General features: G+C 45.9%; 1 protein-coding gene across 1 annotated transcript; it reads left to right on the forward strand.

The window, feature by feature from the left end:
- Positions 1 to 13,096: 13,096 nt before the first annotated feature.
- On the forward strand, positions 13,097 to 14,583 carry LOC119301928 (dof zinc finger protein MNB1A-like). The gene has a single exon (XM_037578934.1). It carries the CDS (start codon positions 13,404 to 13,406, stop codon positions 14,247 to 14,249), a length of 846 nt encoding a protein of 281 aa, XP_037434831.1. The 5' UTR covers positions 13,097 to 13,403; the 3' UTR covers positions 14,250 to 14,583.
- The last annotated feature ends 754 nt before the right edge of the window (positions 14,584 to 15,337 follow it).

A 15,337-nucleotide genomic window follows, 5' to 3' on the forward strand; every position in this document is an offset into this window, starting at 1 on the left:
TATATTTCAGCATGTCTCAGTTTTCACTAAGTCTGAAAACTGATTGTGTTTGAGCTATGTTCGTGTGCCCGTTAGTATATTTTGTGATCCCTTTTCGCCCCAGGTCATTTAGGGACTTTTGTTAAGCTTGTTGAGTAGCTCCATGCCATGTTCTTACTTGTCTTAATCAGGTCATGTATCATGTTGTTTTGCTGCTCCGAAGAGGGCTTCATGATCTGGAATTCCAGACAAGTGTTAATTTCACTAAGTCTGGAATCTGTTTTGCATTTGCGTTTTTGCCATGCTTGTTTGAACCTCATAATGGATGAATTGGCCGTGGCTCAGTGCTAGTCTTTTGTTAAGCATCTTGTGTGCATCCCTGCCATGTATTTTGTTGTCATGTTTGGTGGTTGTAGCATGTTCATTTCATTGCATTTAGATGCCTACTTGCTGTAAATCGCAGACCGGTGTCATTCTTAAAACGATTGCCATTTCCAACACGTAACTCCGATTCCGATGATTTTTATATCGTTTTCAAGCGATTTCATCTCATCTTTCCAGTGGCACCCTTGGAATTCCAAGTTGACGCCAGGTTCATGCATTTCCTGTCATATCTTGCATTTTGCATCCCGCATCGCATCCCGCATAGCATATCATCATTGCATCATATCGCTTGATCCTTGCACATGGTTGATTGTATCCTTGTTGCTTGTTTGTCTTGTTTGGGTAGAGTCGGGAGACGAGTTCGCTACCGAGGAACCCGTTGAGTTTGCTTATGAGGATCCAGTCAACTCTGACAACTGTGCAGGCAAGATGATCATACCCTCGAAATCACTACTATCTTTGCTATGCTAGTTTGCTCGCTCTTTGCTATGACAATGCTACGATGCCTACCATTTGCTTGTCAGCCTCCCAATTGCCATGTCAACCTCTAACCCACCATGTCCTAGCAAACCGTTGATTGGCTATGTTACCGCTTTGCTCAGCCCCCTCTTATAGCGTTGCTAGTTGCAGGTGAAGATTGGAGCCGTTCCTTGTTGGAACATTTATTTACTTGTTGGGATATCATTATATTGCTATGTTATCTTAATGCATCTATATACTTGGTAAATGGTGGAAGTCTCGGCCTCTCGCCTAGTGTTTTGTTCCACTCTTGTCGCCCTAGTTTCCGTCATATCGGTGTTATGTTCCCGGATTTTTGCGTTCCTTACGCGGTTGGGTTTTAATGGAAACCCCTTGATAGTTCGCCTTGATTAAAGCTTTTCTAGCAATGCCCAACCTTGGTCTTACCATTTGCCACCTAGCCTCTTTTTCCCTCGGGTTTCCGGAGCCCGCGGGTCATCTTATTTTAAACCCCCCGGGCCAATGCTCCTCTGAGTGTTGGTCTAAATAGAGCCACTTGCAGCGCCACCTCGGGGCAACTTGAGGGTTGGTTTTAGTTGTACGTAGTGTTCATCTGAGTGTGCCCTGAGAAAGAGATATGTGCAGCTCCTATCGGGATTTGTCGGCACATTCGGGCGGTGTTGCTGGATTTGTTTTAACCTGTCGAAGTGTCTTGAATTACCGAGATACCGAGTCTGATCGGAACGTCTTGGGAGGAGGTCTATTCCTTCGTTGACCGTGAGAGCTTGTCATGGGCTAAGTTGGGACTCCCCTGCAGGGATTGAAATTTCGAAAGCCGTGCCCGCGGTTATGGGCAGATGAGAATTTGTTAATGTCCGGTTGTAGACAACTTGAACCTTAATTAATTAAAAATGAATCAACTGAGTGTGTTACCGTGATGGCCTCTTCTCGGCGGAGTCCGGGAAGTGGACACGGTGTTGGAGTAATGTTTGCGCAGGTTGCTCTCTAGCTTCTCGCTCGTGCTTTGCCTCCTCTTCTCGCTCTCTTTTGCGAATAAGATAGTCACCATATATGCTAGTCGCTTGCTGCAGCTCCACACATATATTTTTGCCTTACCCTTTTTCCTATAAGCTTAAATAGTCTTGATCGCGAGGGTACGAGATTGCTGAGTCCCTGTGGCTCACAGATACTATAACTCCAGATGCAGGTCCAGGTGATTCCGCTCCAGGTGACGAGTACGAGCTCAAGTGGGAGTTCGATGAGGACTCTCAGCGTTACTACGTTTCCTTTCCCGATGATCAGTAGTGGTGCCCAGTTGGGGGTGATTGGGACCGTGTCGCATGTTGGGTTTTCTTCTATTTTGGCACCGTAGTCGGGCCATGAGTGTTTTGGATGATGTAATGTTATTTATGTTCTTGATTGACGTGGCGAGTGTAAGCCAACTATGTTCTCCCCTTTATTATTCATATTACATGGGACGTTGTGAAGATTGCCTAACTTGTGACATATGCCTTCAATGCGATTATGTCTCTAAGTCGTGCCTCGACACGTAGGAGCTATAGTCGCATCGAGGGTGTTACAATATTGCCATGCAACTTTCCACCATTCCGTTTATCATGACACATTCATCATTGTCATATTGCTTAGCATGATCATGTAGTTGACATAGTATTTGTGGCAAAGCCACCGTTCATAATTCTTTCATACATGTCACTCTTGGTTCATTGCATATCCCGGTACACCGCCGGAGGCATTCATATAGAGTCATACTTTGTTCTAGTATCGAGTTGTAATCATTGAGTTGTAAATAAATAGAAGTGTGATGATCATCATTATTAGAGCATTGTCCCAAGTGAGGAATAAAAAAAGGCCATAAAAAAGAGAAGGCCCAAAAAAGGGAGAAAGGCCATAAAAAAGAGAAGGCCAAATAAAAAAATGATGAGAGAAAAAGAGAGAAGGGACAATGCTACTATCCTTTTTACCACACTTGTGCTTCAAAGTAGCACCATGATCTTCATAGTAGAGAGTCTCTCATGTTATCACTTTCATATACTAGTGGGAATTTTTCATTATAGAACTTGGCTTGTATATTCCAACAATGTGCCTCCTCAAGTGCCCTAGGTCTTCGTGAGCAAGCAAGTTGGATGCACACCCACTAGTTTCTTTTATTGAGCTTTCATACATTTATAGCTCTAGTGCATCCGTTGCATGGCAATCCCTACTCACTCACATTGATATCTATTGATGGGCATCTCCATAGCCCGTTTATACGCCTAGTTGATGTGAGACTATCTTCTCCTTTTTGTCTTCTCCACAACCACCATTGTATTCCACCTATAGTGCTATGTCCATGGCTCGCGCTCATGTATTGCGTGAAAGTTTATAGGTTTGAGATTACTAAAGTATGAAACAATTTCTTGACTTGTCATCGGGGTTGTGCATGATGAGAGCATTCTTGTGTGACGAAAATGAAACATGACTAAACTATATGATTTTGTAGGGATGAACTTTCTTTGGCTATGTTATTTTGAGAAGACATAATTGCTTAGTTAGTATGCTTGAGGTATTATCATTTTTATGTCAATATGAACTTTTGTCTTGAATCTTTCGAATCTGAATATTCATGCCACAATTAAGAATAATTGCATTGAAATTATGCCAACTAGCATTCCACATCAAAACTTCTTTCTTTTATCATTTACCTACTCGAGGACGAGCAGGAATTAAGCTTGGGGATGCTGATACGTCTCCAACGTATCTATATTTTTTTATTGCTCCATGCTATGTTATCTACTGTTTTGGGCAATATTGGTCTTTATTATACTTTTATGTTATTTTTGGGACTAACCTATTAACCGGAGGCCCAACCCAGATTTGCTGTTTTTTTGCCTATTTCAGTGTTTCGAAGAAAAGGAATATCAAACGGAGTCGAAACGGAACGAAATCAACTGGAGAAGTTATTTTTGGAAGGAAAGCTACCGGATGGACTTGGACCCCACGTCAGGAGCCAAGGGAGGTGCTCACGAGGGTGGCCCCCCCCCTACGGCACGCCCCCTGCCTCATGGGGCCCCCGAAGCTCCACCGACGTACTTCTTTCACCCATAAATACCTACGTATCCAAAAACTTCCAGAACAGACGATAGATCGGGAGTTCCGCCGCCAGAAGCCTCCGTAGCCACCGAAACCAATCTAGACCCGTTCCGGCACCCTGCCGGAGGGGGCAATCCTTCTCCGGTGGCCATCTTCATCATCCCAGTGCTCTCCATGACGAGGAGGGAGTAGTTCTCCCTCGGGGCTGAGGGTATGTACCAGTAGCTATGTGTTTGATCTCTCTTTCTCTCTCGTGTTCTTGAGATGATACGATCTTGATGTATCGCGAGCTTTGCTATTATATTTGGATCCTATGATGTTTCTTCCCCCCTCTCCTCTCTTGTAATGAATTGAGTTTCCCCTTTGAAGTTATCTTATCGGATTGAGTCTTTATAGATTTGAGAACACTTGATGTATGTCTTGCCGTGCATATCTGTGGTGACAATGGGATATCACATGATTCACTTGATGTATATTTTGGTGACCAACTTGCGGGTTCCGCCCATGAACCTATGCATAGGGGTTGGCACACGTTTTCGTCGTGATTCTCTGGTAGAAACTTTGGGGCACTCTTTGAGGTTCTATGTGTTGGTTGAATAGATGAATCTGAGATTGTGTGATGCCTATCGTATAATCATACCCATGGATACTTGAGGTGACATTGGAGTATCTAGGTGACATTAGGGTTTTGGTTGATTTGTGTCTTAAGGTGTTATTCTAGTATGAACTCTAGGGCTGTTTGTGACACCTATAGAAATAGCCCAATGGATTGATTGGAAAGAATAACTTTGAGGTGGTTTCGTACCCTATCATAATCTCTTCGTTCGTTCTCCTCTATTAGTGACTTTGGAGTGACTCTTTGTTGCATGTTGAGGGATAGTTATGTGATCCAATTATGTTATTATTGTTGAGAGGACTTACACTAGTGAAAGTATGAACCCTAGGCTTTGTTTCCTATCATTGCAATACCGTTTACACTCACTTTTATCATTAGTTACCTTGCTGTTTTTACAATTTCAGATTACAAAAACCTTTATCTACCATCCATATACCACTTGTATCACCATCTCTTCACCGAACTAGTGCACCTAGTATTGGGTGTGTTGGGGACACAAGAGACTCTTTGTTATTTGGTTGCAGGGTTGCTTGAGAGAGACCATCTTCATCCTACGCCTCCTACGGATTGATAAACCTTAGGTCATCCACTTATCCACTTGAGGGAAATTTGCTACTGTCCTACAAACCTTTGCACTTGGAGGCCCAACAACGTCTACAAGAAGAAGGTTGTGTAGTAGACATCATCCATTACAACGGGAAAAATACCACCCCCTAACCCAATAATTATGACTTAAGACCCCCGGTAGGTTCTTGTACTTTATTACAGCACATGTCATCTCATCTGTGTTGTCACTTATCCTTCTTCCCACCCTCGCCGACGGTGACCTCAGTGCTCCCATTATCAGAGTGGGTTTGAATGTTGTCCATTCTAAGGTGTCTCTCTTGGCATAAGATGAGTAATATGTTTTTTCTAAGGTTTTGGTGAGACCACATTTTACTGATTAATATACTAGCTAGTTGCATGTGGGTTTGCAACAGGGAAACCACATTTTGCTGATTAATTAAGAATGCCTCAATAGAGATGTCGTGAGTGTTTTTTTTTCATGGCTTGTCCCACATTGACGTCGTCGGGTAGGATCGTGTGGCGGAACGTGAAGATGATAAAAAGGGGACGAGAGATTTTAGGAGGAGCCCACATAAACGATACTTTCCGAAATTAAGGCGATCCTCGCTTGAGTTATTTAACCGAGTATACACATGCTATAGTCATAACAGAAAAATAATGACACTGTCCGTAATTAATGTGATTTTTCCATCCAACATTTGATGATACTTTTCACCAATTAATGTATGTTATTTTTGTTTTAAAGAAATCTTAATGCTCGAACGTCAAATTTTAAGCTTTCCGTCCCGAACGCGCTCTGAACCGTGAGATGGTTGCACGAATCTTACAATATGCAAAATGTAACGTCCCGGACACACCCGCCGGTGGTCGTTACTTCTGAGGGATCTAGACTGGCCCCACAAATCAATATTGTCTTTTCTGCGCACTTTGTCCTCACTCGTGCGCACCCAGGAGCAACTTCTCGATCGGTCACCCATCCTGAAATTACTCCAAGCTGAGCACGCTTAACTTTGGAGTTTTTTCCGAATGGGCTCCCGGAAAAGAAGGAATTCCTTATTGATATGAGTAGTCTATCATCCCTAATAAGCCAGGCTATCACATACACCCCCACTCAGAGGAACTGATGTCCTCGTCGGGCCACAGGAACGTTCCCTCTTGGTACATACGTCTGTGCATCCAGTCCAGTACATATGCCATGTCGTGTGCCACGACGGATCACAAACGTCATAAACAACATGACTGCGCATCTGTCCACAAACATCCGTGTAACCACGAGGGCCGGCTCTGATACCAACTTGTAACGCCCCGAACACACCCGCCGGTGGTCGTTACTCCTGACGGGATCTAGACTAGCCCCACAAATCAATACTAGTCTTTTCTGCGCACTTTGTCCTCACTCGTGCACACCCGGGAGCAACTTCTCGGTTGGTCATCCATCCTGAAATTACTCCAAGCTGAGCACGCTTAACTTTGGAGTTCTTTTTGAATGGGCTCCTGGAAAAGAAGGAATTATATGAGTAGTCTATCATCCCTAATAAGTCAGGCTATCACACAAAAGTACCCACGTCAGCTTTTCGTTCGTGAAATAGCCACGCCGCCCCGAATGCACTCTGTCCCTCACTCCTCCTCATTTCCTACCCACCGCACTCCGTCGCCAACTCCTTTGCCCACTCTATTGCCCCACTTCCTCCTCAATTCTATCCCTACTTCGTCGCCCACGATGGAGGCAAAGAGAGCATCGCCGGATGCTAGTCGAGATGTTGGGGCTCAGATTCATGGGCGCCTACATCGTTTTTGAAGCCGGAAGAGATGTTCGTGTGTGGGCACGTCGTCGCGGGATCGGTGGATGGCGGGGTCGCCAGCTTCCCCGCGCGTCCAGATGAACCAGCAGCCGTGGGATCCGGCGGAGGTCGGTGATTACTTTCTTTTAGTGATCCGGAAATGGAGCAGAAAGTATTCTCACCTATTTTCCCTATTTTCCCAGAGGTGACCCTGAGTTATCAAACCCACGAGAGGAAAGCCCGCTTTAAGTTAGGGTCTCTAGCAAGTTTTTGTTAAAGAAATAATTCCAGCTTTTGACCGGATCGAAATCAAACAACCTTGAGTTTAACACTTATAATAAAATTAGGTACGGGTATGTGGCCTTATTGCTTATAACCGTGTATTTGTGTTGGGATCCCATATGATCTTAATTTGTGCGCTGGAAGTCATCCGCCGATATGAGCTTGTTACAAACCGAAGTGATGGATGTTTCCAAATTATATCTTGATCGGCATGCGTCCCGCATCAAGAATCAGTTGTCTAACCGAAGGCCCTATCTGTCTCGTAGGGTTGCCTCGATAATTAGGATTGTAGTAATCACACAAAAGCTTTGTGCGGTTAATGACTACACCTCTTGAATCCCAGAGACAGGATCCATGTTACCGTACTAAATCCTTTTGTCACTAGTGTTCAGAATAACACTTCACGGTCTCCTTTCCCTTAGCCTCTCCATGGCTCGCTCTCCATGATCCTGGGTACCTAAAAGGATGAAGAACGCAGACGAGACAAGATACATATACAGAACAGTTTTATTTCACGCATACAAGACATTAATTCAAACCCCTTCCATTGATCCCCACAACAAATACAAAGGGTTGTAAGGCTCTTGCCTCAACACATACCTTAACGAACTACTCATAAATGGATATCAGATCACACGAAGAACACATCATAGAGATGGATTGATTAATAACATGTCTTGTAATGAATGTTGTGCGCGATGCATGATTACAAGTATGATCTAGTGAAAGAAGAGCTATGGTGGCTATGGAGATGGAAATAGCGGCAGATAGGGATGATGGACATGGATGAGGATGACTTTGTTCTGGCTTCGCTCGCGGATGCTCTGTTGACATTTCGACCTTGAACCTTTGGGTGGATGAGAGGCCTTGGTTTCCACGCCATATGATCGCGGCCGCATGGAATGCCGTCTGTTGCTTTGTGGCTTCTGACGTGCCTCCTCCTGAGTTTCTCTATCTCCTTCACTCATTTCCATGTTCTTACTTGATTTCGTCCATATTTAGCCTATTTCCTGCGAAAACTCAATAAAAGAGAGGATTTGCGAAATCATATGCATTCATTTGTCATTGGTGGCAATACCAGAGCGAATATCTTAGTTTAAACAAGGGAGCGGCTAGATGTTAGTCGATTGAAAATAGAATTTGGTTCAGTTGACTGACCAAAAACTGTTTCAGTCATTCTCGTGATCGAATTAAGTTCTGAGCGTACAAAGTAGGCCAGCCGCTTAGCAGGCCCATCAGCAAGGAGTCAATGTAATAGGTCAGATTGATTGAGCCATGTGCAAGTGTCCTGTAGCATCTCAAGTGCTCTACATGTCACACAATAGAAAAATGTAGCGAGCAAGCTAGACTGTCGAGCTCTGCACATGATGGGTCCCATATAGTCGAAATTTTTGAGGTTTTTAGATGGTCATCTTTTTTCCAACATTTAGACTTCACAGATCACTGGAAAAAAAGTTACACCTTCAGAGTTGCTAAGATGTGTTGCATACAAAAAAATCAACACACGTGCTACATACATTATCTAAAAAAGTATGCTACTGCTACATACTCTAAAACTTACTAACATGTACATCAACAAAATGTCCAGAACTTCCAAATGGCGAAAATATTAAATCAGTTCCCGAGGAAACTACATCGTTCTGCACATGCACTGCAAACTCACGAGGAGGTGTGCACTATTAACCCAATAACCAAAGGAAGAAAAAGGTCAGTTACGTGAAATTTTAATACTTGTGCTGGTTTTGCCTTAAAGAATAAATGAAGCAAAAAAAAGGTTTCTTAGAAAGAATAAATTAGTGGTATTTCTATTACCCTTCAAGAAGAAAAACATATACACAAATTTAAACAAATAATGATTCTATCCATACAATTTACACAAAAATGGTGTTGTTTTGCAATATGCAAAAATACACATATAATAGTGAAATGTCCGCAATAAAAGAAATCTCCTAAAAAAGAATGAATTAATGGCACTTAATTTATAACTAAATAAGAAATAAAATAAAACTAAAACTAAATGAAAAATAAATAATTAAGTTTTTCTACGATGAATTAGAGGCTTCGGTATTACCTTTAAGAAGAAATTAAATAAAATAAAAAATAAATCAAAAACAAAATAATGAAGTTTTCTAATAAAGAATGAATTAGTGACATTGGTATTAACATTTAAGAAGAAAGGAAAAATATAAAAAATGAGAAATTTGCACAAAATTTACACTGAAATTGCACTTTTTATAATATGCAACAAAAGTATATAATAGTATAATTCTCACTAGAAAGAAAGTTTCTAAGAAATAATGAATTAGTGACATTGTTATTAACATTTAAGAAGAAAGGAAACAAAAAAATAAAAAATGTGCACACAACTTACACAGAAATTGCACTTTTTTATAATATGCAACAAAAGTATATAATAGTAGAATTCTTACTAGAAAGAAAGTTAAAAATGAGAAATTTGCACACAATTTACACAGAAGTTGCACTTTTCTATAATATGCAAGAAAAGTATATAATATTAGAATTCCCACTTGAAATAAAGTTTCCTAAGAAGTAATGAATTAGTGATATTGGTATTACCAATAAAGAAGAAATAAAATGAAACAAAAACTAAATCATAAAAGAAAATAATGAAGTTTTGTAAGAAAGAATGAATTAGTGGTTTTGGTACTACCCTTTCAGAAAAAAGAAAAGAAGTAACTACCAAAGCAAAATGACAAAACAAAAAATAGTAATATTTTTTAAGAAACAATTCATTAGTGACATTAGTGTTAACCTTAAAGATGAAGAAAAATACAGATAAAATAATGACACACAATTTACATTGAAATTGCATTTTTTTATAATATGAAAGACTAAGCATACAATAGTGGAATTTTCATAAAAATGTGTTCTAAGATGGGATGAATGAGTTACATACACATTACCCTTAAAGAAGAAAGTAGATTTAACAAAAAAGCAAAAGAAAATAAAAACAATGAAGTTTTCTAAAAAAGAACTAATGACATTGTTATTACTTTAGGAAGAAATAAAATAAAAACAAATAATGATAACAATTGCATACAATTTACACATAAATTATGAGTTTTTCTAATATGCAAGAACAAGCATATAATAGTGAAATATTTGCAATAAAGGAAATTTCCTAAGAAATAATGAATTAGTGGCACTTGTGTTACAATTAAATAAGAAATAAAATAAAGTTAAAAGTAAATGAAAAATAAAATAATGAAGTTTTTCTAAGAAAGAATGAGTTAGAAGCCTTAGTAATACTCTTTAGGAAGAAAGAAATTGAACACAAACTAAATCAAAATCAAAATAATGAACTTTTATAGGAAAGAATGAATTAGAGACATTGGTATTACCCTTTAACAAGAAAGGAAACAAAAAAGAGAAACTTGCACACAATTTACACAGAAATTGCACTTTTTTATAATATGCAAGAATAAGTATACAACACTAGAATTCTCACACACAAAAAAAGAAAGTTTCCTAAGAAGGAAATAATTAGTGACACTGGTATTACCATAAAAAAATGAACCAAACACTAAATCAAAAACAGAATAATAAAGTATTGTAAGAAAAAATGAATTTGTGGTTTTGATATTTCCCTTCAGAAAAAATGAAATAACTACTAAAACAAAATCAAAATAATGAAGTTTTCTAAGTAAGAATGAATTAGTTGCATTGATATTACCCTTTAAGAAGAAAGAAACTATAAAGTAATCAAAAAATAACAAAATTTACACACAATATATACAAAAATTTGTGCTTTCAATAATATGCAAGAATATGCATATGATAGTGGAATTTTCACATAAAATACAATTATAATGAAACTGCACAATTTTCGTAGTATGTAAGAAATAAGCACATAGTAGTGCATTTTTCACAGAATTGCAATTTATACACATAAATTACTTGCGTGTTTATATTTTGTATTCACCCAACATCCAAAATATACCCATAAAAATCGACAAAAAACTAAAGCAAAAACGCACACAAACAACCTAATAAGAAAACACATAAGAGGCTTCAGCCCAACAAGAAATCGACTGACCCAAAATAGGGGTCAATCAAAAAACGTCCAGCCCAATACAGAACAACACACACAACAGGAAAAAAACAACTAGCGCACATCTTGAAGCAGCCATCAACAGTTAAAAAAACCGACTAACCCAAAAGCTAAAAACTCAGTCAGCTGACGTGTAGCTAAAGTATTTAAACAAAGGGCAGAGGAGTGTAAGCATATCACTCATCAGTCGGCGCCAAGGCCCTGGTATCCATGGCGGGGTCGTTTTCTCATTGCCGGATCTAGCCGAGGGGGAGGCCGCGGCCGCGGTAGGGGGGTTGCGCGTCGATGCTGAGCCGGATCGCCTTCGCGTTCTTGCGGCGGAGGCGTAGTGCGTTAGTCTCCATTGTGGAGAGCAAGCAGCGGAGGACCGTCGCGAGGAGCTATTCCTTCGGATCAACCATCGCGGAGACGCTGGACTGGCGGGAGGAAGCTACATACGCCGCGCCGCCCTCTCCCTGGTCCGCTGCCACATCGGGGTGGGATAGGCGCAAGTCATCATTGGCCGGTCCAACATGGTAGGACGTGTTAGGTTCATCCCATGTATGCCTCGCATCTGCCTTAAGACCTCATTCGGTTTGGAGGATTTTCATAAGAAAAACGTAGGAACAAGAATTGCACAAAAAAAAATTCTATAGATGCATTCGGTTCGTAGGAAACATGCAGATGATTTTCATAAGAATACTATTCATTTTCTGTATTTTTTGAGAAAAGTACACATCCGCTCAAAGCTCATTTTCTGTATAGGAACGAGGCAAGACAATTCTTAGGATGACAAGTGTCATCCTATCAAATTCCTACACTACTCTTAATTTCTACGTTTTAATTTCCTCTAAATCCAAGGAGGCCTAATATGTGCTGCATATTAAAGGTGCCGATCAGTCCGAACTCCGAAGGTATAAGGGTAGTTTGAGGAGGCCGATTTGGTCGCGACAAAAACTAACCGGTCACCGACGAGTTGGTCCGACCGGTGAGCCGGGCTGTAGATGCTCTTGGAACTAGTTCACCCCTCTTTTTGTGTTTTTTCGCACCTGATGCCTTTTCTCTTCTACCCCGTAATCTCCGACACTGGAACCCAATCCGTTTGGATCGAACCAAAAAGAAACGTCAATCTGTCCATCAGTCACTGGGCACCAATCACACTGTGGATCAGTCACTGGGCGCCGTGATTGGTTCGAGCAACGGCGGCACCATGGCGCGAACAGAGATTCGTGGCACCATCGCGCCGGTGCGTCACGCCCACGCGCGCCTCCGAGCCAGCGGGCCGCGCACGGCACGGCGCACCGCCGTACCGCCCCTCCCATCCCGGCGCTCTGCGCACGCTGCGGCTGGCTGCCTCGTCCCGTGCCGTGCCCGGAGGCCGGAGCAACCGGCGCGCACGCACCATATCGGTTCGGTCCGCCGCCGGGCGCGAGGGCCAGACTGGTCGCGGGTGCCCGTCACCGGCCCGCGCACCCGGAGCAACGGGCTCGACGCGTTCCTGCCGGGCCCCGGCCCGATCGTGCGCGGGCATTTCGCTTGCGCTTATCGCCTCGGGCTCGGGGCGCCCTCCTGGGCCTGGCTGGTGGCTGCCACGGTGAGGTTCCTTTACGTGCCGAGGGGAGGGAGACCCGTCGCTGTGCGCAACCACCGCACGACCGCTGCTGGTCCACGAGCACGAGGTGGGCTGCACGAGCGCCTGGGGCCCGGCCGGCGACCGGGGCGCTCCGTCGGAGGGGGATGCACACGACACGGCACCGCGCGCGTCGACCCGTCTCGTCTCATCACGGGAGCGGGTAAAAAACCAGACCACTCGGGTGGCGGCTAGTAGCTCGTGGTGGTATACTACGTCGTACTAGGCCCGTACGCCCGCGCGGTGGTTGCCGCCGGGCGCTGTGCCGCGGGTCAAACAAAGGTGGCGGTGGCGCCCCCGCCACACCGCCCCAACAGTCGGCGCCACCTCACGCACGCATGCGGCCGCACCGTCAAATGCCGCCGCACCGTAAAACGCTGCTCCACTTGAGATGGACGGCTGGACCTGCTCCACCGGCCCGCCCCCTTAAGACCCACCCCGCCGCACCGCCCACGCACGTTCGCGCTCGCTAGCTACACAAACCAAACGCCTCGTCCGTCCGTTCCTTTCCTTCCCTCCACCGCCGACCGATCGGAGCCAGCTTTGCTCTCGTTGGTAGGTGGCATGCAGGAGCCCGGGCGGCGGCCGTTCGCCGGCGCCGTCGACCTGCGCCGGCCCAAGGGCTACCCGGCGCCGTCGGCGACCGCGCAGGCGGAGGTGGGGGCGGCGGCGGCGGCGGAGGGGGAGGCGCACCGCGACCCCTGCCCGCGCTGCGAGTCCAGGGACACCAAGTTCTGCTACTACAACAACTACAACACCTCCCAGCCGCGCCACTACTGCAAGTCCTGCCGCCGCTACTGGACCAAGGGCGGCACCCTCCGCAACGTCCCCGTCGGCGGCGGCTCGCGCAAGAGCTCCTCCTCGTCGTCGTCCTCGTCCTCCAGCCCCAAGCGCGCCAAGAACTCCAAGCGCCGCCGCGTCGCGCCGGCCGCGCCCCCGGCGCCCGAGGCTGAGCCCGGCGCCGACGCCTCAGCCGCCGTCGCCGCGACGACGAAGGAGGCCGCGGCCACCGAGGACGTCACAGCAGCTGAGGATCCCGCCGCAGCCCCTACGGCGGACGGGTGTTTCGCTTTCACAGCCGGCGAGCCCGACGCGCCACCCGCGAAGGAAGGGTGCTTCACTCTCACGGCCGGCGAGCCTGACGCGCCACCCGCGGCGGACGGAGACGGGGGCTTCGCTTTCACGGCCGGCGAGCCCGACGTGCCACCCGCGGCTGACAGAAACGGGGGCCTGGCTTTCACCGATCACCCGTCGGTGGCGCTCGGGCTCGGCGTGGCGGACGAGGCCGGCGGGAAGGAGCTGGCGGACCCGAGCCCGTTCGAGTGGCCGTCGGGCTGCGACCTGGGGTCCTACTGGGTGGCCGGCGTGTTCGCCGACACCGATCCGGCGCTGTTCCTCAGCCCGCCGTGAACCGTGGTTGAGCCGAGCACGGCACGGTCCGAGGAGAGCTGAGCTGAGCTCCCCCAACCTTCTTACTATCATCATCGTCTGCCCGGATTCCGGCCAGTAGTATTTGGAAATTTTTATGTCACTACTCACCAGAGGAGTCGATCTAAGAAGCCGTTTGTCTTAGTGCCTGATCGGAAGGCTAACCTAGAAGGTGAGGTGCCTGTATAAACCAATCAGTACCCGGTCTGCTCACGGCGTGTTTCAAGCCCTGAAAAGATTTCCCTTTCGCGATTAGCGAACTACCACTACCACTACCACTCATTATACTACTCCAGTGCTTGTTTGACTCCTCCCACCACATGCTCTGCTGCTCATGTTACGATTTTCACCGTGCTGCTCATGTCGATCATGGCTGCTGAGACCTGGATATGTACTTGTAGCTAGGCCGCACTTCTACCTCGCTGGTAGCATTCCCTGAGCGTCGTGAAGAGAGGAGAGCGTGCCGACCACGTACAGGCACGGTGCACTAGAGCACATGGCATGTCCAGATTGCTCATAACTCCGTCGCGTACAGTACAGCGCAGGCATGAACAGATTGTTTCCATAACTCCATCATGATCCGGAACCAATCGGCGGCGTGGGCGGCGAATCAAGGCGGCATGAATTCGGCCGCGTCGCGTACCACCGAGGGCAGGCGCAGGCGCCCGCCGGCCACGAATTATTGTCGCCCGCCCGCCCACGAATTATTAGATTCGACGAATCGCAGCGGCCGGTACGCAACGCGACGTCGTCGGGGGACGGGCGGGGGATATGTTCGTGTTCGGTTGGACGTCGGCGTCGGTCGGCGGACCTTAAATCGATTTCAATTCACGGGCGGGGCGCGGCAGAGGCCGACAGCTCGCTCGCTCGCCCGCGATTCCGACGGCGACGGCCCCCGGCCCCGACCGCGACGGGACGGACGCGCGCGCCGCGTCAGGGATGGGCTCGGCTCGGCGTCACGTGTCGGTCGGCCGGTCGATTCGGCCGTGGTGCGGGGCGACGTGTGCGGCGGTGGACCGCGGAGGGGGAGGGGGCCCGTCGACGTCGATCGCCTCGTCGCCTCGCCGGTG

This window comes from Triticum dicoccoides, chromosome 5A, assembly GCF_002162155.2.
Source record: "Triticum dicoccoides isolate Atlit2015 ecotype Zavitan chromosome 5A, WEW_v2.0, whole genome shotgun sequence".
In the NCBI taxonomy this organism is placed as follows: domain Eukaryota; kingdom Viridiplantae; phylum Streptophyta; class Magnoliopsida; order Poales; family Poaceae; genus Triticum; species Triticum dicoccoides.